General features: G+C 40.6%; 1 protein-coding gene across 3 annotated transcripts; it reads left to right on the forward strand.

Annotated features, from left to right (window-relative positions):
• Window positions 1-52: 52 nt before the first annotated feature.
• Window positions 53-27,731, forward strand: LOC116177128 (protocadherin-like wing polarity protein stan). 3 transcript variants are annotated; one of them, XR_004146610.1, is made up of 34 exons: window positions 53-1,214; window positions 3,272-4,819; window positions 4,864-4,989; window positions 5,052-5,538; window positions 6,639-6,777; window positions 6,822-7,108; window positions 7,154-7,502; window positions 8,756-9,577; window positions 10,146-10,345; window positions 10,396-10,545; window positions 10,760-10,934; window positions 10,990-11,115; window positions 11,287-11,521; window positions 11,566-11,770; window positions 14,087-14,519; window positions 14,571-14,737; window positions 14,788-15,343; window positions 15,391-15,714; window positions 16,962-17,161; window positions 17,212-17,421; window positions 17,493-17,679; window positions 18,785-19,692; window positions 21,316-21,534; window positions 21,583-21,803; window positions 21,852-21,998; window positions 22,045-22,233; window positions 22,283-22,382; window positions 24,151-24,266; window positions 24,319-24,434; window positions 24,485-24,814; window positions 25,239-25,637; window positions 25,749-25,902; window positions 26,414-26,475; window positions 26,531-27,731. XR_004146610.1 is itself a non-coding variant. In XM_031496007.1 (34 exons), the coding sequence occupies exons 2-33, from the start codon at window positions 3,339-3,341 to the stop codon at window positions 26,466-26,468; spliced, it is 9,789 nt and encodes a 3,262-aa protein (XP_031351867.1). In that variant the 5' UTR covers window positions 53-1,214; window positions 3,272-3,338; the 3' UTR covers window positions 26,469-26,475; window positions 26,531-27,731. The 3 variants fall into 3 exon arrangements, 2 of the variants coding, with proteins under 2 accessions (XP_031351867.1, XP_031351868.1); XM_031496007.1 differs by having other exon boundaries at window positions 26,438-26,475; XM_031496008.1 differs by lacking the exon at window positions 26,414-26,475.

Raw genomic sequence — 27,731 nt, forward strand, 5'->3', positions numbered from 1 at the left:
GAAAGTTAAGTGCATTCTTTGTTGCATATGTGGATGCTGAAGTGGCGTTTCGAATTTTCAGTTTCAATACAGATGCGCCTTACGATAGGCAACCCATCGAACGGGAAATTCTACCTGTTTGTTGGCAGGTATCCAGAGATCACTTGGGGCCCCTGAAGGGGGTCCACGTGGGTCGTTTTCACAATATTCTTCTCGTCAACAGTACGGAATGCCACCTTCTCATTGATCAGATCGACGCAGATACGCAGAACCATCAGGCTTCGGAGTAGGTAACCTGATGGTAACACATAAGAACGGGAGTTCTCTTTTCTACTGGTCCTGATAAGGTTTACCTTGGAGAATCCTCCATGTAGGATGCCTCCATCCGTCAACAACTGCATTTAATACAGTCACAATGCACATCGACTGAGGCTCAGTTATGTCCACCTCCGAGTGCCACACCAGAACAATGGTCACCCTGACTCCGTCGCACCCGCAACTTTGGGTGTTCCAGAACCTTCTCAGGCTGCCCCGAGCCAGATCCAGGAGTGCTTCCTCCGACGCTTTATGGTCTCTGACGTCGTGTTGGCCCCCCTGAGCCAATGACCCAGACACGTCAGGAATTGGCGCAGATTTTACCCTCGAGCCGGTGCTTCCTGGTCATCATCTTCGCTCTGCGTGCGCCAGTCCCATTCTTTTTGTGAATAGGAGCTGGCCCACCCCTTGAATAAGACCCTACGTTGGAGCCGTCGCCCCTCTTTCGAGGAGCTTGCCCCGTTACCGGACCAGACTGGAGGGCCTGGTTTATTGGTCCCCAGAAAGGGTTCGTTTGAATTATCTTCCATACAATTTCCAGGAGAAGTGCTAAATTGTGGATCACTCACCTGAGTGCTAGGGCAGGTCTTGGAACAATCTGCGGTTTCAAGGCTGCAGGTCAAACCAATCAGAGCCCTAGATTAATTTTTGCATGTGATTAGGTCATTACGTAGGGCCTCTGTAAAATTTACCTGTTTCATTTGATGTATGGAACCCGAACTACATTTAAAATTGGCGCCTTACGAACTAATACGAAGGCGCGATTTATAACACGAAATTACGCGAGCGCGTACAAAAAAGCTGCATCAAAATGTCTTCACTCGCCTAATAAATTTCTAATAAATTCCTAATAAATGTGAATAAAAAACATACTGGGTGTTCAGTTAATCAGTGTTTTGTGCTACATTTCACATACTAAGGTAAGTTTGTCGATGGACAAAGCATTTATACTTTCACCTACCGTGTTAAGCGTTTATTATTTGATATTTTAACAAAAAAATCTGTTAGGTGTCGATGTACTCCCGGTGAATGTCTCGAAATTGCTTATTAAAGGGCTTTCGCAAAAATTGCGGGTCAAAAACACGTGTAGAATTTAAAATCCGCTACATTTAATTAATGAAAAGAAGAGCGCGAGGGGATTTAACAGTTACGTGACCAACCAAAAAATGCCCGTATTAATATTTTTTGCGATCGGTGCCCCCAGGCGATATCGTCGAAAATTCCTCGAGCGGCTTTGATCCATTCATTCTCAGGTGTCGATTGCAACCCCCTTAGCTTATGAGTCACTTTTTTTAGGTGCCCGAGCGACCCTCCGTGTTTTTGTAATAAGGGCGAGAATACCTACGCGTACCTGCTGTATCGATATTTGTAAGGTTTTAATTACTCAGGTAGGACACCCTTCTATTCAAGTTTAAAATAAAAGAATTTGTCTCCAAGCGCAATCATAAATATTTATTTCATTTGTTTGTATTCATTGACGTGCATAATTTAAAAGTGCCTTCCTGCGGCCTTGAACTCATCCATTGACCTTGGAAAACGCAGGATTTGTAGTTTCCCTTTTTTGTTCTGTAATTACAAATTTATATGCAAAAAAGTAAAATGAAAACTACCATGAAAAAATAAATGTTGTTACTGTTTTTTATTTCTCTTAAATTCAATTTTCTTTATTATTATTATTGCGTTTATGTTTTGTAAATACCTAGGTATTGGAATTCTTCGTTGTTTGTGTGGTTTTTACTAAAACACTTTTATTACTATTCAATTTCCAAAAGAGTGCCTTGAAAAAAAAAAGCTGATTGTCGAACGTCGTTTGTTTTAGTTTTTACCTAGGTTTTTACGATATTTGTTAAATAAATGAATGACTAAAATGCTTATTCAAAGCGTGATATGTTTGAACAATTAGGATCTATCGAAATATTCATTTTCTGAATATAATCTCATTTTATGCCGTATGATTTTCGAGTTATCAGAAATTCGAAATCTTCCCAAACTTCCATTTTGTGAAAATCATGCCTTGTGCCCTGTGAATCAAACTAATTCTACAGGGTGTTCTTAAATGATACCAGCAAATGTAGAGTTAAAAATAAGATGATTACAGTTGAGGGAGGGGTAATCCAGTTCGAAGATATTCTACAGGGAAATGCAGCTTGGTCTGTCAGCGAGCTGTAGATTTAGTGAAAATAATTCGAGGAGGGGGGGGGGGGGGGTTAAAACACGGAAATTTGATGATTCCCCTAAAAGTAGTTCAAAACCGCAGAAGTGGGTCCGGACGGACGTACAGACGGGCGGACAAAACGCAAACAATAGCACATTTTTTTTTAATTCTTAAAAAATGCGCTAAAAATTAGCACGAAAGTTTGACAGAAAAAAAGACTTGGAGGAGGCGTAAAAAATCTAACGAAGTAGAGGCGCATTTTGTTCACCTCGGTTTTGACCGTCCGTCCGGATCCACTTCGGCCATGTTCAACTACTTTTAGGAGAATCTCGAAGGGAATGGTTCTGTGGTCCTCGAACGTTTTGCAATAGGTGTATACCTTGAAGGTGTGCCAGAGGGCCGTCGAATTTCGCTGTCTTAAGGGGGGGGGGGCATCAATTATTCCTGAGATGCTGTTTTTTGGAAGTAAAACGCGCATGATATGCATGATTGGTCTCCGATTTTCATACGCATGTCAAGTAAAACTTTTGAAAATGGGCGGGGGCGGTGAACATACGTTGAGATCAGTGGGTGATTGGGGGTGGGGGTAGAAATTAATGTTATCTTTCATATTTTGATTAGAGGTCTTAACAAAAGGGACTGTTTTTTACCAATTGTCGTTCTTCTTCCTGACCCCTATCAAAAGAGGGTGTTGGAGGGGGGAGGTGTGTGGAACGTGTCCTTCATGGTATTCTAATGAAAGGTTCCAACGAAAGGAATTAATTTCTACCAACCCTAAGGCACAAAATATCCGCACTACTTCATTATAGTTATTTTTTTCAGGTGCAGCGCAATGAAGCATTGGCCACCCGATATAATAAACAAAACTTAACGATTATGCAGTCAAACAATGAGCATATCATCCTTAATGAATAGAAAGCTTTATATAAATATTTTGATTTTCTTATCATTTTCGCCTCTACTTTCCCACTCTTACCTTTTAATAGTAAATGAAGACCAACCACCGGGGGATGTCATATTTAACTCTTCGGTATACAGATTAGGCTCGGAACGACACTACCACATAAACAATCATCGAACGGCCGCCTTCGTTAGTACATTACTAAACGTAAACCCCCACAATGGACAAGTGGCACTACGACAACAGCTCAGATGCAACGGAATTTTTTATCCGAACTTATTTACCGTGTACATCGATTCGACATCTAATAGACTCCGAGACATAGAATACTACAGTCTCCCTTTGAGAATTTTTATAGTGGGACGAGACTGCGAGTCTCAAGATGGCGACAGGAGACGGCGATCCACTCCCGACCTTCTGCGGGACGTGCATCATTCGATCGCGTCAAAAATATCGGAGGCGAGGCAGTGGATATCGGAAACTTCGGCTTCGTTCTCAATACCAACGACTGATAAGTGGCAGAAAGTGTGCCTGCGACAATCCCAATTTATCAATTCCATATCCGCTTTCTTACCGAACACCATTAGTAAATTTTGCTCAATCGACTACATCGACGTCAGTGACGATAGGTTTAGGATTGAAAAGTCCCAAGGCGACCTGGTCGCGAGTCGCGACGTTTGCATATCGGAACCGCTCTGGAAGCTGGTCATCTTTCTATCCGTCCACTGCGGTGGCGGCGTGCAGATTTTGGACGCCGACCATCGACTGAAAATTGTGTACCATCATCAGGAATTCAACGACACGGACATCGCGCGGCGGGTCCGTCGCGAGCTAAGGAACCAATCGCCGTTTTTCGAACAGCATTTGTACGTCGCGAGCGTGTTGGAAGAGTGCGATCCCGGTCTGGTCGTGACGACCGTTAAGGCCCGAGATCCCGAAAATAGCCCGATCGCTTATTCCATGACGAGTCTGCTGGATTCTCGAACGCAAGCTATGTTCGATATTGATACTAAAAGTGGAGTAATTACGACCAAAGTGAAACTGGATAGGGAATTGGTGGACGTGCACTATTTTCGCGTGACTGCCACCGACGATAGTTTCCCGCCCCGGTCTGGGACCACCATGTTGCAGATTAACGTTCTGGACGCGAACGATCACTCGCCTTCATTCGAAATGTCGGAGTACGAGGCCAGTGTAAGGGAAGGTGTCAGTGTCGGCTCGACCGTGTTGACCTTGAAGGCCACCGATCAAGACGCGGGGAAAAACGCCGAAGTCGAGTATTCAATCCAGAGCATTAGTGGAGGTGGTATGTCGACTGACGAGGAGAACAATCGCGCGTTTAAGATCGACGCCAAGTCGGGCGTTATTGCGACTAGAACTTTGTTGGATCGTGAAACGACCGAAGTGTATACAATTGTCGTGCAGGCTACAGATCTGGCAACACCCCAAAATGCGCGACGGTCGGCCAGGTATACTAAACTTGTTGTAGAAAAAATTACACGTTTTGTTTTAGCGCTAGTGTCATTGTGAAGATATTGGATGACAACGACAATTACCCCCAATTTTCAGAGAGGACGTACACTGTCAATGTAAATGAGGACGTCAACTGGGGAGAAAATCCAGTAATTGCGCATATAAAGTATGCCAAAATATGCTATTGTTTGCATATTTTTGCGTATTAAATATGGAAATCTTTTGCAGAGCTACGGATGTCGATCAGGGAAGTAACGCAGCAATCAGGTACGCCATAATCGGTGGAAACACGCAATCGCAATTTGCAATAGACAGCCTGTCCGGAGACGTCTCCCTAGTGAAACCTCTAGACTACGAGACGCTCCGCAATTATCGCCTAGTCATTCGCGCTCAAGACGGCGGTAGCCCCGCCCGTTCGAATACCACCCAACTATTAATTAACGTGAAGGACGTCAACGATAATGCGCCCCGTTTTTACACCTCGTTATTTCAAGAGAGCGTCTCGGAAAGCGTACCTCCAAATTACAGTGTTGTCAAAGTTCAGGCTTACGATGCAGACGAAGGTCCTAATGCAGATATTCGATACACGATAGCGCCACGCGATTCGATCGGCGCCAGTACTGAGGAATTTCCACTTTCGATCGACGCACATTCCGGTTGGATTTATACCACGAGAGAATTGGATAGGGAGGAACAGTCAAAATATGTTTTTCAGGTAGGGCTTTAAATTTCAATAACGCTCAAGGTTATTATTATGCGCATGAATAAAATGCCAATATTCCGCTATGTTGATACTAATTTTGCGCAATCTAGTAACTAGTTTTTCTTGCGAGTAAATGCACCAATTAATTTCTTTAAATTTCCCGCCGTATGCCGTTGTATAAAAAATATATTTATCACACAAGACGATGTCCAATGACGTCACTCAGTTTTAAAGAACTTTTAACCAGCCGTTACTGTTAGCAATCCGAAAAAATCTTCTCTGTTTCTCACAATGAGTTCATTTACTCGCGGTTTGATTTTAAAAGCGTTCCAACTCGAAAATGTTACTTCGCGTAAATTTTATCACTCACCAATGAACGGCCTTGTTACAAATTAAGCTAAAACTACCGTCCTAAAGCTTGCAGATAACTCGCGCTTTGTCTCCAGTCCAATCTGATCTTACACTTTTTAACGACGCGATTGAAATTTAGCAACAACTACTTGGTTTCTGTATTTTCGTCCAAAACAAACTACTTACACTATACAGCGACTATGAATTCGCACGTAAGAATTGTGCGTGGTGACTCTTAGATTTTTTCACGGTAAATCCTCGCAAACACATGAAATAAAATTGCTCGTACACAAAATGGCACGCGCTTGCTTTAATAACTTCGCTAAGAATTTAATTTTAACGATAGAAAAATTCATGCAAAACATTACTCGCGAATTAGTCTTTGAATGTCATTTTAAACGCACCCAAATAGTACGTTTAGCCTTGGGAACTCTAGCTCCCCCACTTTTTTCGCTATTGGAATCTTGCCCGCGAGAAAAACCGAAAAAGGACTTATTTTTGAAAGGAAATGATCTCGACTGGCGTGCCCTAACAACCAATAGAAAATCCGCATTTCCGCCACGTGCTCAGCTTTAAACAGAACGGAACGCAACATTTAGGTTCCGCTTTCCGCAATACGTTTCTGGTTATCGCCAACCATAATTTCGTTCACGTTCGCTATAAAGCGGTACATGTGGAAATTTCCCCAAAATTCAAAACCAATTTTATGAAAACGTCCGAAATAAATATTTTGTAATAAAATTTTCTTGTATTGCGTTCAGGTAATAGCAAGCGATCAAGGTGTCCCACCCTTGTCAGCGAGTGCGAGCGTTATTATAACGGTACAAGACATAAACGATAACGATCCCGTATTCGAGCCTAAGCTTTACGAGTCTGTAATCGCCGAAGATGACCCCCCAGGTATGATGCTTATCCGACAGATCAATTGCTACATCTCCGTTTAGGTACCCAGGTGGCTACGGTCACGGCCACGGACGCGGACGAGGACAGTCGCCTGCATTACGAGCTGACAAACGGCAACGTGAGGGGGAGATTTGCGATAACATCGAATAACGGTAAAGGTCTAATTACGATTGCGCAACCGCTCGACTACAAGCAGGAGAAGCGCTACATTTTGACTGTTACCGCATCGGATTCGGGAGGACGGACCGACACCGCGACCGTATACATCAATGTGTCCGACGCGAATAACTTCGCACCGGTGTTCGAAAACGCCCCCTACTCTGCCAGCGTAAGAGAACAGTCGTGTCGGTATCGATCTTTACAAATTCTGTAGGTTTTTGAAGATGCACCGGTGGGCACGACCGTCGTAGTCATCTCGGCAACGGATAACGATGTCGGAGCAAACGCGCAAATAACTTACATACTTGGTGAAGAACTGAACGATTCCGGAGGTACCTCGGAATTTTCCATCAACCCTCAGACTGGCGCAATTGTAACCACGAAACTTTTGGATAGGGAGTCGGTTAATGGCTACCTGTTAACTGTGACCGCTCGAGACGGGGGCAATCCTCCACTTTCGGATACGACGGATGTAGAAATTTCTGTAACCGATGTCAATGATAATTTCCCAATTTTTAAACAGCCGCTGTACACGGGGAGTGTTTTGGAAGATGCGCTAATAGGTTAGTCTACTACAATTCACTGCAAATTGAGCTCGGGCCCATACAGTTTGAATGGATTGAATTAATGATCTCTTCAGGTCTATATTGCTGTGTACCCCACTCAATTCCTTAATCCAAACAGATTTTCTTGTATAAACTTTACCAACCACAACACAACACTTGACTATATGTACAGGGTGGCCAACTAAGAATGCGAGGTACTGTATCTGAGAATCTATGCATCATAGAGGCTTGCGGTAAAAAAATTTATTACTAAAACGGTCACGAGCAAAACCTGGAAAATATTTTTAAGTTTCTGAAATGACCGCTAGGGGGCGTAACTGCAATTTGGAATCTAAAAAAGTGATGTTTCTGTGAATTCCGCTATATTAACCTAACAAAAAAATGTCGGGCCTTTGAAGTTGACGATAATCTGAGTTTTTGATTGACAATTTTTCCTGTATCTCTAAAAATGAAGTGGTGGGGGGTATTCAAAGGTTTCCGTAAAGAACACCCTGTATCTTCGAAACGGCTGAGCCGATTTATACAAATTCGCGTTAGTTCAAAAGAGCTATTCTTCAGCTACAAATATTATACTATTATACAATAAAAATAATTCCGAAAAAAATTAGCTTAAAAAAATAAAATTTTGAGGGTATAAAATTGTCTTTGGCGTAAATTTTAGGTTAGGAACAAGATATCGAGATGCGGTTTTCGCGAGCTTGTTTAGGCATCATTTAGCTACTTTTTCATGAGAAAAAAAATCAAACCAACGCATTTAATTTTTTTGAGAAAATTAACCATTTCTGTCGGAATGTCGAAAAAAGCCCTCAAGCGGCGATATGTGAAACTAACAAAACTTCAAATATTATAATATTTGTAGCCGAAGAATAACTCTTTTCAATTAACCCGAGTTTGTTAAAATCGGCTCAGTCGCTTCGAAGATAGAGGGTGTTCTTTAGGGAAACCTTTGAATACCCCCCACCACTTCATTTTTAGAGATACGGGAAAAATTGTTAAACAAAAAAGGTTCAGATTATCGTCGTCTTCAAAGACTGGACAGGTTCCCAGATACAGTACCTCGCATTCTTATTTGGCCACCCTGTACATTCGAAAACTCCAATATGCCGCGGGCAAAAACGCGACTTCCCGCAAACGGCCAAAGGTGAAAAGCGAAAGGCCACGTTAAAACAATCCCTCTTCTATTTAACAGCCCCTTCCCCCTCTATTTCAACTCCGTTTCCAGTTCCTTATTATTTTGTTTTATTTCATAGGTACCTCTGTAGTGCAAGTTTCCGCCACAGATGCAGATATAGGATTGAATGGCAGAATTCGTTACACACTAAGCGAAAAAGACTTAGAAGACGGTTCGTTTGTAATCGACCCAACCAGCGGGGTAATTCGTACCAACAAAGGTTTGGATCGGGAATCGGTCGCGCTGTACGAGCTCGAGGCGTACGCGATAGATCGCGGTTCTCCGTCGCTAAGCAGCTCGGTACCGGTCAACATCCGAATTGAGGACATTAACGATTCGCCGCCCGCATTCGAAAGCGACAAAATCATTCTTTATATACCGGAAAACAGCCCCATAGGCTCCACGGTCGGCGAAATTTACGCGAAGGACCCAGACGAAGGCGTGAACGCCATCGTTCAATATTCCATCATCGGCGGCGACGATTCGCAAAGTTTCTCGCTTGTAACGCGACCCGGATCCGAAAAGGCGGAACTCATCACCATGACTGAGTTGGACTACGAGTCACCGAGGAAACGGTACGATCTAATCGTGCGCGCCGCCAGTCCACCTCTGAGAAGCGACGCGCATGTCGAAGTAATCGTGACCGACGTAAACGACAACGCGCCCGTTTTGAAAGACTTCTACATACTCTTCAACAACTTTCGCGATTGTTTTCCGACGGGTCCCATTGGTAGAATTCCCGCGTTCGACGCCGACGTCTCCGATAATCTCCGTTACAAAATTCTATCTGGGAACAATGCGAACTTGGTCGCTCTCAACGAAACAAACGGACAACTGCAGTTATCGCCGCAGTTGAACACAAATGTACAGAAAATTGCGTCGATGGAAGTTTCTGTTACAGGTATTTAATTTGCAAAGAGATACGATGGTGTAGAAGGGCCACAAGGTTCGGTTTAAAAACAATTTTTGATAAACTGGGAGATTTAGATCAGTGGCATTGCTAAGGTGAATGGCACCAGTAAAGTCACTAAATATAGAAAGTACCGCAATCTATTGGGCTCGCGTGTTAAAGAGAGAACGCATGATTTTTGCCCAAAAATGGCGGAAGTTACCAGATTCTAGTAACTTTAATGTTAGGGATTGTTCCACCTGTTTTGGAGATATCTGTATATATTTTTATAAAACATGACAGTACTATGAAGTTAGGTTATAAAAATGACAGCTATTCAGATTTTATTTGTCAATTTTTTTAAGTTGGCAGCAAATTTGCCCAAAAATGGCGGATGATTGCGGTACTGTCTATATTTAGTGACTTTAGGCACCAGTATCTCTATCCGCCACCGGGGGACCCGGTATGGAGTCACCCTATTTTTTGAATCCTTGGTATAAAACTGGAATTACTGAGTCAGAATTGGCCCTTCTACACTCTTCGTAAGGAGCAAAGTAAGTTAAACAAATTAAAATTGTAGACGGTGTAAACGATGTGAAAGCAATAATGCAGCTAAGCGTCCGTCTGGTCACCGAAGAAATGCTTCTAAATTCCATAACTGTACGCTTCAATCAAATGACAAAGGAGGCCTTTCTTTCACCTTTACTGGGATATTTTATCGACGGTCTTGCGGCTATAATTCCCTGTCCTAAAGAAAACATCTACATTTTCAGCATTCAGGTAGATCACACTTCAGTGTAGCGAATACAGTAATTTTCGATCGGTTTTAGGACGACACGGACGTTAGCGCGAAAATACTGAACGTCAGCTTCTCGGCGAGACGACCTGATATTCCCAAGGAGGAGTATTATACCCCGCAGTACTTGCAAGAGCGCGTTTATTTAAATCGGGCGATACTGGATCGTTTGTCGACTGTTAAGGTAAAGTAATAAACTAAACTTCCGTCAATAAATGACTACTGTGACGTCATTTGATCTAATTGAGTGCGGCGCACCAATAAAAGGCATCGTATGCGAATAGGTCAAGTGACGTCACACGCTGAAACGAAATTATTTTTCCAAGCGCAACTTTAAAGTCTTGAAAATTTTTCATTTGTCGAGGTGTTTTAATAAATCGTTTACATTTTTGTTTCAGATTCTTCCATTTGACGACAATTTGTGTGTGAGAGAACCGTGTCTTAATTACGAAGAGTGCGTTACAGTGTTGAAGTTTGGAAATGCCTCTAACTTTATTAGTAGCGATACCGTGTTGTTTAGGCCCATTTATCCTGTAACGACTTTCACATGCAGGTGTCCTAAAGGATTTACAGGTGAGTAATCGATGATTTCTTTGGCGTTTTGACTCATAGTTTGATAATCCGCTAGGATCACGTGAGCATTATCTCTGCGACACGGAGGTTAATTTGTGCTATTCAAATCCTTGTCAGAATGGTGGTGTGTGCAAGGTTAAAGAGGGCGGATACACGTGCGTTTGTCCCGGTGGCTATACAGGTGAGTTTAAGGTATGGCTCGGTGCCTTCTTGGCATTAGTAAAATTGCTAGGGAGATTTACAAAAGTTGGCTGAAGGAATTCCAAAAAGTTCTTTAAAACGTTTTCAAGAACCATTAAGATTTTAAAAAAATTCAAAGAAAAGTTCTTTTCTCCAGAGTTTGTACTTTTAGGTATTAATTGTGATATTGAACTAAACGTCGATCCCTGCAAACCGAATATATGCAGAAGTGGTTCCACGTGCACACCTAAGCTGAACGGGGGCTTTCAATGTGAAGATTGCTTACCGCTGGCGGGTTCAGAACACTACACATCCCTATGCGAGCTCCGAAGCAGAAGTTTTATAAAGAATTCCTTTTTAACATTTCCAAGCCTGAAACAAAGACACCGCCTGCATTTACAGCTCAAGTATGCATTTAAAACGCTTTCAGATGCTATAACGGTTGTTGCAGATTCGCCACACAGGCTCCGAACGGATTGCTGCTTTACAACGGGAGATACAACGAGCAACATGATTTCATCGCGCTTGAAATTGTTAATGGAAACTTGCAGTTTTCGTTTTCTTTAGGTAGCTCCGTTTCGAGAACGATTGCGTCAATTCCAGACGGCGTTGTTGACGGACGTTGGCACACTGTGACGGTGATATACTTCAATAAGGTAGGTGGAAACGGGTCCAGTAGATGGCATGCAACAAAACAAATTCGTAAAGTCACTAGATATAGAAAGTACCGCAATCATCCGCCATTTTTGGGCAAATTTGCTGCCAACTTAAAAAAATTGATAAATAAAATCTGAATAGCTGTCATTTTTCATAACCTAACTTCATAGTACTGTCATGTTTTATAATAATATATACCAATTACAGATATCTCCAGACAGGTGAAACAATCCCTAACATTAAAGTTACTAGAATCTGGTAACTTCCGCCATTCATTAACACTTATTAAATAAGAGCCTAGTGTAAAAATTTGGCGCTACCCCAAAATTGAGGTTACTTTTCTCAGGAAGCTGACATTTTTAGACTATACGTTCCTATCCTTCTTCTGTCGAGTGCAAAAAACACAAGTTGATATCTCAAAAAATCAGGAAGTTAAGGCGTTTGGAAGGGGGTCGTGTTTGTTTTTTTGAAGTCTATAAAATTATAAACAAAAGCATGTTCATAGTTCAATAATTATGCTGCTTATTGCTGTGTGCAATTGCGTGCGGTCATTACACGACCCACAAAACACTTGTTCAATTATAGCTCTTAACAAAACAACCTTTAATTTTACCTGGTTCTCATTAGGAAGAAAAATTTCAACGTTGATACTTTAAATTAATAATAAAACTACACAATTTTTCATTAAAATCTGACATCTTTGATACGAAAAGAAAAATCTGCCATGAAAATTCTATCCGGATCGCACAATGGATGCGAATAAACACACAATTAAATGAATGACAATGACAAAAATTCATTTCAAAAGGAAATAAATAAAACAAAAGCCCAATTAACACCTATTGGTAATTGGAATTCCCTCATAACGGTCGCTTATCAACCTGATATCGGCGTAAACCTACATGGCCTTGCAGTTTTAATGCTCGCTAAATTAATATAGGAAACCTGCTAATAATGGCTTAATGTGGCTGAAATTCTAAAATATTAATTTGCCCTCGTCTTCGAACGCATGAAAAATACTTGATATATCTTGACGGGAACGGTTACAAACGGCGAATTAACTGCAGTGTTATGTGCGGTAAACCACAAATTAAATCAATTACCTTAGACACTTAACTTCTAGAACCAACACAAATACTTTCGGTACGACACTTTTCGTAATAAAAGCTTCTCGATACCGGGTGTTCAGCAGAGCTGGTCGATTCCCCAATTATACAGTGTGGTCATAACTTCGGGTATGGAACTTCAAGCGGGAAACCGGGTGCTTCGTTACAGGCTTGCCTTATACACAAATGAAAACACTGAATTTTTTGTTACTATGCAGATTTTGACTTGCAAAAACGAAACCGGCGCAAAATTGAAATTCGCTACTGTGGTGACAACTCACATGTGTACATTTAAAACGATTTCTGTGACAGAAACAGGTTTGTTTATCAAAAACATGTCTATTCCTTAGAAACAGCTCTGTTCAGTAGAAATAGGTCCGTTCAACAGAACTGGATCGAATGACCTTGGACTTGGCGCATGTGCAGATTTTAAGGTCAAAGTGCGTCAGAACCGGTGTTGTTTATATGCTTGATAGTAGTAGATAGTTGGCAAACAAGCCTGATTCTAGCCCACTTTGACCTTGAGATTTGCGCAGACCTGTTAAATTTAAATTAATCAAGTGGAATAAAAGAATTAAGTACCTATACGTCTTTCGCTATAGAAACCGTTGCACGTCATTGATTTGTGTATCAATTTTAGACATATGCTGCAACACTGCAACATGTACACAAAAAAAACAAGTGTGCGAAATCTATAGAAAACTTGTCTGAAATTGATTCATAAATCAATGACGTGCACCGGTTTTTATAGCGAAAGACGTATACCTAATTATTCATTAGTACCACCTAGGGTTTTTAGTAACCGTCGTGGCACCACGCTCAGAAAGTCCCTGACAGGGCGTGTCCGAGGGCGCTAGAAATTCAAACCGTACATTCTGATGCAAAATTTAAAGACACTTTAAGGGAATTACATACCTTATCAGAGCGTAGATCCAAGCTATATGCGCCTTGAAAAAGAAGAGTGTGCATAAAACTGGAGACGGAAAACTTAAAATAAAGCAATTACAAGAAGCAATATGTGTAAACTAAAATAACGTGAAGCGTCAACTGTCAAAACGGAATAATTAATAATTATGGCGCGGAATGTATCGCGTCGTTTTGCAGAGGTTCTATTGGCCAGCCTGAATTATTTCAAAATTAGTTCGCATATTTTCCGGGGCTTTTCTGAGCATGGTGGCGCTTGTACTGAAGTATAATGATGAATTACAGAGCGCGACGTTATCGATCGACGACTGCGATATTTCCTTCGCTTTAAAACACGGCGAGGAGGTCGGCGGGAAATGGAATTGCGCCAGTTACGTCGAGCACCAATTGGAGCCTCGTTGCACCTCGCTCACCGAAACCTGTCATCGATTCCTGGACTTGACGGGCCCGTTACAATTGGGCGGACTTCCCGCTTTACCGGCGACTTTCCAACCGCACAATCACCACTACGAGGGTTGCATATCCGATTTTAAAATCGACTACCGCTTCATCGACTTGAATAGTTACGTAACCGATAACGGCACTACGGCGGGATGTCCGGAAAAACGCTCCTACTGCAACTCGCGACCGTGCCGGAACGGTGGCGACTGCCACGAAGGATGGTCCATGTATCAATGTACCTGTCGAGAGGGATACGGCGGACGTGACTGCAGTGAACGTAACTCTTACTTCTCCACTTTTAATTGATTGTAATTCCGTCCCGTTGTAGTTATAAGCCAACCGTGGAGATTTTCGGGTGATGGCACCTTATCGTTTAACCCGCTCCTTCGTCCAATTCAGCTACCTTGGCTGAACGCCTTATCGGTGAGAACTCTACAACCGGATACGTTTCTGATGTCGGTTCAAGTGGGACAAAATAGTTCGGCGGTTGTTTCGGTAAGCGACTCTCTCTATAAATACTTTTGTCACGCCTTTTCTTTCCGTAGCTCAAATCCGGGATTCTACACTACAGCTATAACGACGAATCATTAAATTTGACCTCGAAAGTTTTATCGGACGGAGAGTGGCACCGAATCGAGGTGACATGGATTGGAACTGAAATAAAGTTGTCGCTCGATTATGGCGAAAGGTCGGCGGTTATATCGTTCTCTGTCAAAATTCAAGGGTTGTTTGTCGGTAAAATCTTAATCGGTGGACCGGATAATAGCTACAGCAGTTTAAACGCCGGCTACAATTATTTAGAAGGCTGTATCCAGGACGTACGTATCGGTAATCATCAGACCACACTGAGTAGGCCGACTGTCAGGGATAATGTAATCGACGGGTGTGCTTCGTTGATGGACTGCCAGAGGGACTGCCCGTCGACGGCGGAATGCGTCGTCGAGTGGGGCGATTCGTATTGCGAGTGTAAAAAGGGGTATCTCGGTCCGTTATGCTTGCCAGTTTGTAAGATGAGTCCTTGCGAAAATACGGGCACTTGCGTGGAGAATTATTCCAAACCGAAGGGATACGAATGTAGGTGCAATTCGACCGACTATTCTGGTATGTATCCTGTTAAGGTTTTTAGTGTTATTTTCTGTGTATTTCAGGAGAGTATTGCGAGAATAAGGTGTCGCAACCCTGCCCTGCCAGTTGGTGGGGCTATCCCGTTTGTGGGCCCTGCAATTGTGATACAGACGCGGGGTACAATCCAGATTGTGATAAGAAAAATGGCCATTGCTACTGCAGAGAAAATTACTATCAGCCACCGGATACAATACAGTGCATTCCGTGTGATTGCTACTTAACGGGGTCTTACAGTGCACAATGCGATCATGCAACTGGGCAGTGTCGTTGTCGGGAAGGGGTTATTGGGCAAAAATGTGATTCTTGCCCAAATCCTTATGCGGAAATCACCTTGAGGGGCTGTGAAGGTACCTGTAGTTTTTTATTGCTCAACTTTCATATTTTGATTTGTAGTTTTGGTTGTCTATTCTTTTGTTTATTTACAGGTATATCCACAAGTAAACTTTTGATGATCACAGGTCATATGACATCTACTTCTTTCTTTTTTGATAACGATATCTAATTGATAGTATCAACATCATAAGTAGAACACCGACACCAGCCCCCCTCCCTCCTCCGGTCGGCCTTCAATTTTGATCCAAGGTCGTTCAAAACGAGCAAATGATTATTTCAATGAGATTAATTCAATTATTGTTATTATTATTGCACATTAGAATTAGTAAAGTATTGAATAATATAATAATAATAATCTTTGCAAAGAAGAAGAAAAAGTGAAGTGTTCAAGCAACACAAAAGGCTTCTGTATTTACTTTTTATTAGTTGTTCAAAAACCTTATTTTTTCCAAGTTGATACAATATTCACACGTGAAAGGGATGAACAGTTAATACTATCACTACAATCGTGTAAACTTCAGAAGAGATGAGAGGCTGGATAACATTGGTAATGATACGGTAGGCAATGTTAACGCACGCGTTTGTGGACAATTGCAAGTATCTCTATACAATGAGTTCAATCAGAAAAAAAAAACAAAGACGTAACTAATGAGAAACCTTGTTTTGTAGTGCAAACTAGTGATCTTGGTGTTTTATTTCCCTGGCAAAAAATTCGTGACTTTGATGAGTGGGATATTCCGGTTATGAACCCTAAGGGGTGACCTTGTTTTGTGTTGCAAGGTCGGGTCATTAGATTTCCCAGGCAAAAAAGCGCAGTTACGTGGTCTACTCCTAACTCCACGACCTTGGTACAGAATCCACGCCTTAGTTACGTAACCGGGGAAATGCTCCGACCTTGGGCCGAAACTGGGGGGAGTAGTGTCCGTGTTCTACTATTATGTGAACAATACCACTACTTATCAAATTATGCTTAAGTGGTATTTGGAAAAACCTGATTAGGAATCTTCTTAAACCAAATTATTCCTACAAATCTTAAGAAGAATCATCCTCAGTATGAGCTTATATAAAAAAATTCCTTAATCTTTCTTTGAAATCTTCTTAAAAATATCTTTATTTCAAAATATTCTTTAAAACGTCCCTAAGGCGTGATCTTTCTAGAAATTCTTTCTTAAAAACTGATTAGGAGTTTCTTTTGTTTATTTATTATATAGCAGAAATCTTGTTCAGTGCGGTATCCCTAATCCTCATTGTTACTTTACAGTTATATACGACGGTTGTCCACGCAGCGCATCAAATGGCATTTGGTGGCCTCGCACGAATTTCGACAACGACGCCCTTGAGAATTGCCCTAAGGGTTCCGTCGGCAAAGCGTCAAGATCGTGCGATAATCTTCTGGGCGGGTGGCAGAAACCGGACATGTTCAACTGCACTTCGGATAAGTTTGTCGAGCTCCGAAACCAGGTTAGTCGGGAATTAAAATCGCAACCATCCGAATGCAAATTTTGTTTTAGTTATCCTTAATCGAGGAGGGAGAATTAACGTTAAATTCGTTCGTTGCGATTAAGCTGGCGTCCGATCTGCAGAAGGCCACAAATTTAACTCTGAACTTGTACGGGGCGGATGTGTTGATCACGTACGATCTCCTGCAAGAGTTGCTTAAGCACGAGTTCGCCATGAATGGGCTGAATTTGACTCACAGTCAAGACAAGGACTATGTTCACGTAGGTGGCACTCTTTCGATTGTGAACCGACTAACACGTCAATTGTTCGCTATACTAATTTTGCATTTTAGAATTTAGTAACATCCGCAAGCGCTGTGCTGGATAACAAGTATTTCTCCCACTGGAGTAGAATTAAAGAACTAACAAGCGAAAGTGCTGAGCATCTCGTTTCCGCTATCGAAAATTACATTAACGTTCTGTCATCTAGTCAACATGATACTTACACTAATCCCTTTGAAATCGTTTCCTCGAATATGAGTGAGTACTTTTTCGAGAGGGGGAACAACAAAACGATCCTGTTTGACAAGCTCTCAACATTGATCTAGTAGCTTTTGGTATCGCAAGCGAAAAATTAAAGCTCTTTTTAGTCGGTAGGAATCTAAAGTTTATTTCGGGGTGGGCAAGTGGATTCGGCACTCTCACCAATTAGATTTTATAAAGTACGAGTCCTTTTAAGATTGAATCAATGCTAGAATTGATCCTTACTAAACCATGGATGCTAAAAAAATTTTAATTCAACCAAAGGAATGGTATCACTAAAATTGCCGTTTAATGAAAAAATAGTCCTTTCTTTGGATCCGATTATTATCGTTAACATGCGAAATCTGTTTCATGCAGTTGATTTTCACAGGTCGGTTCCTTTAGGAATATTATGATTACGTTAAATAATTCTTTTTATATAAATTTCTAAAAATAATTGACCAACATTTCATACAAATCAAAAATTTAAAGTAACAGCACCATGCAGTCTGTCCATGATGCCCGTTGGTGTCGCCAGGTTGATGATGAACTTACACTAAGAATGCGTGTTCTCCGGTTGCGTTGGCTATGTGTATTTTGCCCGCTAGAAAAACCGAAACGGCATACTCGTGAAGCCGGCCAGTTCTCTGTTTCTTATACATAGACATCCATACGGTCGAATGCCCCCCTACCTCTCTGCAGCAGCCGTTTTTAGAACTGGCAACACCGTGGTAGCGTTTTTCAACTAAAAACACTCACGCGCAGTTTTATCGCTCATATCTCCAGACATACTTTCGTTCAAGTTTACTATGAAGCGGTATATGAAAAAATAATTTTTGAAACTGCAAAAGCAACCGCCCGTTACTTATGTAAATAAGAGTGTTAATTAGCTGCTATTTTATGCATAAAATTCTGACTTGAAATCGGTAAAGGGCCGCAGAGGAGAGGAGCCGATAATAAATTTCAGATTCTTACCAAAATAAGCGGTCAAAAATCGCGCGTAATTTCGATGCAATTTTTGTTATTGATTAGTAAGGGGGGAGGGGAGGGGGGGTTGCGAGAACGTTTTGTTGATCCCTAAAGTCATGAAACCTTTGAGTATTACAATTGACCCCGTTTTTAGTTCTGGGGTTGGATATAATAACACCCGAATCCCTATACGGGTATGAATCGGATCACACCTCTCTATTATCGACTGTCACCGAACGGGTGGTGATACCAGACACTTCGCAGTTTTTGCAAAACGCCGCCGGCACCTCGTCATCGAACGGACCTACCGTCTCCTTCCCGAAATACAACAATTACATTAAGGACGACTCAAAATTCGACGTCCACTCGAAAGTCTTCGTACCACTGAAGCTACTGGGAATTCAACCTTTGGAAATGGGGGAGCTGTCCACCAAGCATACCTTATCCGAAAGTAAGGCGGTGTTCAGTTACGTTCAGTATAAGGAAGCCGGCCTGTTGTTTCCATCCACGTACGATGACTCGGTTGTGCGACGTTGGGGTGTTGATATAGTGGTCGGTTCGCCTCTTATCTCGATTAGCATTCTGGTACCGGAATATGTGCTGCCTATTCGAAAACAACCCGAACCTAGGCCCATATTTGAAGATTACAAGCCCAAAGACGAAGAACTAATGAAGCAGCTCAAAAAGACGGTTAGCGAGCCGGAAGTGAAGATGCACGAGAACGACGCTCAGTATTACAAGTTTGAAACGCACAGAATGAAGCGCGATCAAAGCTCCACCAGGAAGCTGCTCTACAAAAGCTTGTCGGGGGTTTCCCTCTCGATGCCCATTCGAATACAATTCTGGTTGGACTCCAATGTGACCGTTTTCAACGAACGTTCGAATCCGCAATGCGTGCATTGGTCAAGTGCCAGAGGTCACGGCGAGTGGTCACGTGTGGGCTGTCGCACGGATATCGGAGAGGACTGGTTTGACGTGCTCGAAGACGGTCCAATACTGGTCAACTGCAGTTGCAATCACTTGTCTACTTTTGGGGTGCTTGTTGATGTTGTCGATTTAGAAGTAGGTATCTTAAGTTGTGCGCCCAAAATGCCCATTATATTATACACTATACAGGGTGGTGACTATGCATCATAGGGATTTCAATTTACAATTCATAACATGCGATTATTTGGCTCCCCAAATTATTTTAGAGCAAAAATGTATTAAGGTTTTTTGTAGAAAAAAATTTTTTACTCCAATCAAACCGTATTGGTTTTCAATTTTTTGCATAATAAAGACGGAAAATTGGAAAAAAAACCTGCATCTTTTTCAATAATCTGTGATGCCATGGAATTTTCTAAAACAAAAAGATATCCAGTTATCAATTAGCAGGAGTTCGAAATGGATTTGTCTTGCAGTTAACGGTGACTTATTCGAATGTTTATTGTAAATTGTTATATTAGGAAACCGTTTTTAGTAATTTGGTCTTTCTTTATGTTGAATTCGTTGTTCTAAATATAATACTTTTTGATAGACTTTCATTTGTTTTATAGCAGACATTCCATGGCATGACGGATATTGGCGTAGTTTTTGTATTATAAAATTCCATGGCATCACAGATTATTGAAAAAGATGGGGGTTTTATGTTTCCAATTTTCCCTCTTTATTATGCAAAAAATTGAAAACTAATACGGTTAATTGACGTAACAAATTTTTTTCTACAAAAAACCTTAATACATTTTTTGCGCGATCGGTCATTTCTGACTATTTACCATGGGTGTTTCCATGACAGTAGGTAGAATTTACCAGTTGCTATGATTACGACGACGCCAAAATTACTTACCGATCTAAAAACAGAACAGCAAAAATACTTACCGACGCCTTTTTAAAAATCAACAGTCTTACATTACATTTAATCTTTAATTATTGTTAGGTACATTAAACGTACAATTTGTGCTGTTGTTTCCTATAGCAAGACGCTCATAAAGTCATAAAGGAAGTTCAAAGCTAGTAAACTACATCAGACACATGCACATTTTTATGAAATTATTAACTTCAATTTTGACAAATAAACTGGTTACCTAGTGATATACACCATACCACTTCGATCATTTCGATTTATTCTGCTCGTTAATTCTTAGTGCATATTTATATTGGTTGCATAAATTTAATTTCGATCGCGCAAAAAATGTTATAAGCACGTCGAACGTTAAGGGTTACCGTTCTCAGACAATAATTGGAGTCGTCGCTTCGCTCCTCCTCCAAACAATTGTCTTCGAACGGTAAAAATCCCTTACCGTTCTCCATACTTAATATACTATTTGCTCTAAAATAATTTGGGGAGCCAATAATCGCATGTTATAAATTTTCCATTGAAATCCCTATGGGGATTTACGATAATTCAACCGGTTTAACCGGGTTGGTAGAAATCACCATAGAAACAATTGTCTCAATAATTGTAACCATAGCAAAATCTACCAACCCGGTTAAACCGGTTGAATTATCGTAAATCCCTATGATGCGTTACGCAAGTCACCACCCTGTATATACAGGATGTCCATAATTGTCAAAAGCTTACGTGTATAAAACTTTTGCAGAAAAAATACACCCTGTATAATGTATAAAATTCCCATTAAAAATAGATCTTCTATATTTTAATAGCTTTAAACGCATTTTGGTTTTAATGCTCAATTGATTTTTCAGTACATCCCCGAACCCTCACTGTTGGAAGACATTTCGAGCTACAGCTGCTTCTGCATATCTCTTCCTTTACTTCTCGCAACCTACCTCATTCTGGCCTTAATCAGAGGACTACAAACCAACTCGAACACAGTTAGAAAAAATTTGATTCTATGCGTTTTGCTCGCCGAATCGCTGTACTTCGTCACGCTCAAGGCGCGGAAAACGGTCGTAAGCAGTGAGGTAAGCGGAATCAACCAAAAGGTCGAGATCTCAACGCGTTACTTCCAGTTCACCTGTAAATTAATAGCGATCTCCCTCCATTACTTGTGGCTGGCGGGTTTTTCGTGGATGTTAGTCGACGCCTTGCATTTGTATAGAATGCTGACCGAAATGCGTGATATTAACCATGGACCAATGCGATTTTATTATAGTGTAGGTTACGTATTGCCCGCCGTTGTAGTTAGTCTGGCAGTCGGCGTGCGCGCGCATCAGTACGGCAATTACTACTTGTACGTTTAAAGTCTCGTGTTCGCAGTAGATTACATCTTTAATTTCAGCTGTTGGGTTTCACTGTACGAGAGCGTAGTGTGGAGCCTCGTCGGACCAATTTGCCTATTGGTATTCATTAATTTAAGCGTGTTAGTCTTTTCAATACGTGCTGCGTTCACGTTACAAGATCACGTGTTGGGATTTGGAAATTTAAGGTAGTTAAATATTTACAATTTCAGTTTCTTACTTAATTCGATATAGGACGCTGCTCTGGGTGTCTGTTGTCGCCTTACCACTGCTGGGGGCTACTTGGGTGTTGGCTCTGTTGGCGGCGTCAGAACGTTATCCTTTGTTAACGCCTTTGCTGTCAATCGCAGTTTTGACGCACGCGGTTTTTTCACTGGGGGGATACTGTTTTGCCAATACCAGAGTGAGGCAAAATTTGTTGCGGTAAGTTGTCAGAACATTCAACGGAGTATTACCTTTGCTTCATGTTTAGATCGGTGATGCGGTGCATGGGGAAAAAGGTGCCATTACTCGAAACGACATCTACTGCTGCTGTAGTTAGTAGCAGCAGTCATAATATTAGCGGACAATCGGTAAGTGTAGTTTGTGTGTTTAGAGGAACTTTAACAAAGTTAACATTGTACAGTCATCTCCACACTACTGTCTAAAATAAAGATATGTATACAGAGTGCTCCAAATTGCGTGTTTTCGATGTTTTTCGGGGATATATTGAAAACTAAAAGAGATAGAGTGATGTGGTTTGCACTTCTTGTGGTTACTGTTCAAAGCTGCCTAGATTGACGATGTTAATTTTGACTTACACAAACGTGGCAACAGCGCAAAATTCCAAAAATGCAATAAAACGTTTTTGCTTTACAACTCGGTTATGTGAAGGGAATATCAAAAAAGTAGAAAGAATAAAAGTTTTCCATAGCCTGCTTGATTTTTTAAGATACAACACCAAACTTTATTTTTACCAAGGTATCATTGGGGTAAAAAATGACCCCCCCCCCCCATTTTTTGACGGAAATACACGTTTTGAACCAGAAATCTGAATCAAACAAAATCTCACTGATGTTGGCTGTACTCTCATTTCTGACTAAACAGTGGAACTAATTGGAACCAAATTTGGTACACATATTCTTAGACATAAAAGAAAAAGCTGGAAAACCTTTGGTCAGAACGCTCATGCGCAGGTGTGCGGTTGGTATTTGTGCTAGCCACAGCAAATTTTTCAAATGGAATGTATAATATTTTTTTGCACCAATAATTCCTTATTTTTTTTCGAATTAGGAATATACCGGGTGCTGGTCCGACCTCTCAGTAATAGCAATTTACATGTAAAATCACACTTTTGCAGAGATCAAAGTTATTCAGAATTTAAAATGCTATATGATAGGTAGGTATTTATTTTCAAAATAGTACTAATTGTAGAAGAAAACGAAGATATAAATTAGTAACAATTTGAAAAAAATAACAATAGCTATAATTTTATAACAACATTTTGCGTCATCAGCAACTATCAGTTGTTTTTAATAAAATCAAATTAAATGCTCAAAGATCATCAGCGGGGGCATATTTTTGTTTAATGGCAACTACTAGTTTTCATTACATATTCTTAAAGTGCACACTTTTTTGAATATGACAACATAAAAAATTTATTACGTTACATAATGAAATTTAAGAGCAAAATTTAAAGTAAGGAATGTAGTGTTAATTAATTTTATAATTTCACTTTTTGCGTTGAAAAAAAAACGTTATTCTTTTGCTAGTTATCACAAAGCAATTTATTGTATCAAAAATTATTCAAAATTTACAGGTAAATCTATATGCTTAAAGATTATTTACAGTGGCGTGCGTCTATAGAACTACGAGCTTTATAAAGAAAAGTACTATTTTCTGAGAGTGCGAGTAAACTATAAGCACTCTGTAAAAAGCTATCCCCTGTTCCCCCACATTCATATACATCCATCTCTTTTGTTATGAGTGACTCTAATCTATCTAATCTCAGAAAAAAGAAGTCATATTGATTTTTCTTTCGGTTTTTCACAGATAAAGCTCCAGTCTAAATTAGCCTTGATAACACCAGTGCGTCCCCACTTACTCCGAACTAATGCGCACATCGTTGAACACCGTTATAACAAAACCTCTTATCGCAAACGACCAGATGTGCCTAGATTAAAGCATCTTAACTAAATTGAATGAATTACAACAACCAATAATTCTAAAATGGAAAAATAACACTACAGAAATACAAATTCAAATGAAATAAACCGATTCTGTGCTTATTCGTGAATAATGTAAATGTGTTTAGCATGATGACCATAACGGCCTTAAAATTAAATGCAAATCCCCTTTCAGAGAACAGCTATGAATTACCGCGGCGCAGGATTTGACCTAAATCGTAGGAACATTGGAATTTCGGCGTCTAGCACCACTTCCAGATCAACTACAAAAACGGGGTCAAGTCCTTACAGGTGCGCCCCTCTGAAATAAATACACAAAAATGTGCACAATTTAAATTTTCAGAAGTGACAATCAGCTACGGCAGACATCGACGAGTACATCAAATTACAACTCGACTAGCGACGTGCCTTCTTATATGCACGGCTTCGAAAACGACACCGCCTTACAGCATCACAGAAGTATGACCGCGCCAAAACGCGAATTTCCCCTAATCGTACCCCTCTTTCAGTTGCAGAGGAAGAGGAGCACCGTCGAGAGAGACGACCGCAGAGCGATTCGGATTCGGACGCGTCCGACGGCCGCAGCTTGGAGCTCGCGTCCAGCCACTCCAGCGATGACGACGAGTCGAGCTCGAGGCGCCATCGAACTCGAAACGCCGGTGTCAGCACGATGCGGCAGGGATACCTACCCAATATAACGGAGCATGTCGCGTCGCGTTGCGGGACGCCGCCCTCGCTGAACGTCGTGACAAACTCGCAATTGTTTCCCGCCATTCAGCCGATGTACGCGACGCGATGGTCCAGCCAACTTCCCGAGGCTTATCTGCACAACACTAATTGTAAGGAGCCTTTAATCTTTATAGACTCATTAAGAGCGGCTTTTTTACGTTTCTTAAAAGCGCATGACGGCCTTTTTTAGTCTTTGAGAGTAGCCTTCATAAGTCACCAAATGTTTTCCCCAAATGGTCTCTCCCCAGCCTTCTAGTGGCTTTTGTGTATACAGTATTTAGAAGACGTATTAGTTAATATCCAAATTGTGAAAAATCTTTAGAGCTTTACAACCTTTATGGGTCTCTAAGTATTTAACAGCTTTTAAGAGGCAAAGTTTCTAATACTTTAAGAAGGGTCTCCAAAGTTTTTAAGAGAAAAAACAATCCAAGGACATCTTGATATGTCATTTATGTAAATATTAAACAATAGGGGTTCAATACTGGAACCTTGAGGCACTCCGCTAGACTTAATTGAGGAATGTAACATTTGCAGTACCGGAAGTTGGTCGTTGGTCTGCCGAAACGGGATCGGACAACGAGTTCTGCCAGAAGACGAGCTCTCCCAATCCCCTTCCGAATCCCGACGTCACGCCGGATACCTGCGTGCCCGCCAATCACCCGGAACAGTACGTGGGAAGGATGCACTACGATCCGCACTACATCATGAACACGGAGCCCAATCAGGCTTACATGGGCAAAATGATGATGCACCGCGATAAGGAGTACGGCGATTACGTCGAGGATCACTGTTCCGATCTCGAGGAGAATAAGCATCACATCAACGATAAATATTTATTTCCCTATACCGCCGAGGAGGATCACCTAAATGTGCATAACTATCCGCAGTCGGGTCGAATGATTTCCTCTGTTGGGAATGACGTGAACCATACAGGTGAGGGTTTTATACAGTGTGTTTCAAGTTAAGGTTAAGCATTAAGTTATTATTATTATTATTATTAAGTCGGTCGTAGTTCAACACTGTAATTTCAAATGTATCTCACAGGCGTCGACTATCACGGTTCAAGGATTGGTTCCCGTATGGGATCAGTTCTTGGTTCCGTGCACGAATCGATCTGTGGCAGTGTTAGAAGTTCTCCTTCTCCGCTTATGCCACCTGTTTCGATGATGCACGCAACTCACCATACGGATCCTCCACAGTAAGTGCTTGCAAATTTCTTAAATTTTAACGATTTCGTGCGCAGCTGAACCCTGATTATCGCAGCTTCTTGATAGTTTTTTCAGGTATCTATTTGATTATATAGGCAACACACAATACTAATATGTATATTTGGTTGCATAACTATAATACAAGCAAAGATGGAACATGAGAATATACCTGTTTACCAATTCTCCAAAGAAAACAAATGACTGTCATTGTAAAAAACAAATAATCAATATCACTGTAATTATTTATTTTATTTCTCAACTTATACAGGGTGTTCCAGATTGAGTGGGATTGTAAGTTTGTTTGCAATAATACATGGTGGGCCTTGTGAACCCTAAAATTGTGCAACAGCACAGTTGTTATTAATTTTTTTTTCAATTAGTATCAAAATAAAATTTGAAGGTCCAATGAGCATATTATTTCAGGATAATCAGGGTTCTACTGTACAATTAAACGCTTGAATTAACCACTCGTGCATTCTGATTTTGATTTTCAAAATATAGCTATTAATAATATTTCTTGGATAGATGGTGTTGGGAATATACCATTAACAATTAATCACAGGGTAAGCCCCGATTAAAATCTTTTGAATTTGAATTCAAACACAATCTCTGAAACAGGATCGCCAACGATGAGGAGACATCGGTATGAATTCCAACAGGACAGCTACACCATCGAATCCGTGTATATATTCAAGATGTTTACCGCTTATTCATTTCATTTCGTGCTTCCATTGTTCATTTGAAAGGTCCCCTACTTCACCCACGCACGTTCAGTAATTTATTACGAGCTTCACTTTGCGGTAGATGTCTTGTATCTTCAGCTTTATAAATATTGTGAAAAATGCACTGAAAATACGAAAGCTTTAATATTAGTATATTCTAAATTGAAAGTATATCGGTAGCACTCAATCTACTTTAATATTGATGTAGAATATATTGCAAATTATTGCGTTTTGACCAAGTGTTTATATATACTACGTACTTTTAATTTGCAACAAATTGCCATTTTGTGTAGTACAATAGACAGTCGCTTAGAAAAGAATGGACCTGTCAAGCTAAGTCATTGCTGATTGAATATGCGTTTGTTTCTTTGAGTAAAATCTGCAGTAGAGTTTTCCACAATGGTGCAAGTTTCATCTAGAAACTTTTGTAAGTGTTTTCCAGACCTTTTGGCAGCTTTATAGTTCTAGAACTTTTTGTTCACACAGGTCCATTCTTTATTGCCGGACGTACTGTACAAAGTTTTTTTTTAGTAATTGATGCGAGTTGCGCCGGTCTTCGACCATTTGGTCCGGTGTACTGCCTTTAAACACCCGACTAATGGAGGACACCGCAACCTACATCATTAAAATTTTGTTTTATTGACTGACTAGAGATGTTAGTTGTCTTGTACTTAGCCATTTGAAAGACTTACGTTTTATAATATATTATACCCAAAAGTATATTCGATATTTTACAAATACTCAGTATTTTTCCAAAACCTTTTGGAATATTTTAGAATAATTTTGTTTATATACACTTTGTATTTGAGAGAGATATTTTTAGTACTTAAAGCAGAACCCAGTGCCTGAAATTTTTGTATATTAATAGTTTGCTTTAGAAGCTAATTTAAAAATTAAGGGTCGCCCTCTAATTTTTAAATTGTAGAATTATCGTAAGATCTCATTTTATAGTTTGTAGTGTTAAATTGTACAACAACAACAATACTGGGATTGAAATAACCAAAATTGTGCAATCTTAAACATTCCTTATGTAATACATTCCATGTTTCTTATACACTCAAGATAATTGTGATTTTTTTTCAAATAAATACATATAG

This window comes from Photinus pyralis, unplaced genomic scaffold (genome assembly GCF_008802855.1).
Source record: "Photinus pyralis isolate 1611_PpyrPB1 unplaced genomic scaffold, Ppyr1.3 Ppyr1.4_LG7, whole genome shotgun sequence".
In the NCBI taxonomy this organism is placed as follows: Eukaryota; Metazoa; Arthropoda; class Insecta; order Coleoptera; family Lampyridae; genus Photinus; species Photinus pyralis.

What these genes read in the sequence shown, in the direction of transcription:
- LOC116177128 (XM_031496007.1), top strand. Translation starts at nt 3,339, where the DNA reads ATGAGCATATCATCCTTAATGAATAGAAAGCTTTATATAAATATTTTG. An exon ending in CAGTACGGCAATTACTACTT is followed by an intron (nt 21,804 to 21,851) that starts GTACGTTTAAAG and finishes CTTTAATTTCAG; the next exon opens with CTGTTGGGTTTCACTGTACG. An exon ending in TTGGGATTTGGAAATTTAAG is followed by an intron (nt 21,999 to 22,044) that starts GTAGTTAAATAT and finishes AATTCGATATAG; the next exon opens with GACGCTGCTCTGGGTGTCTG.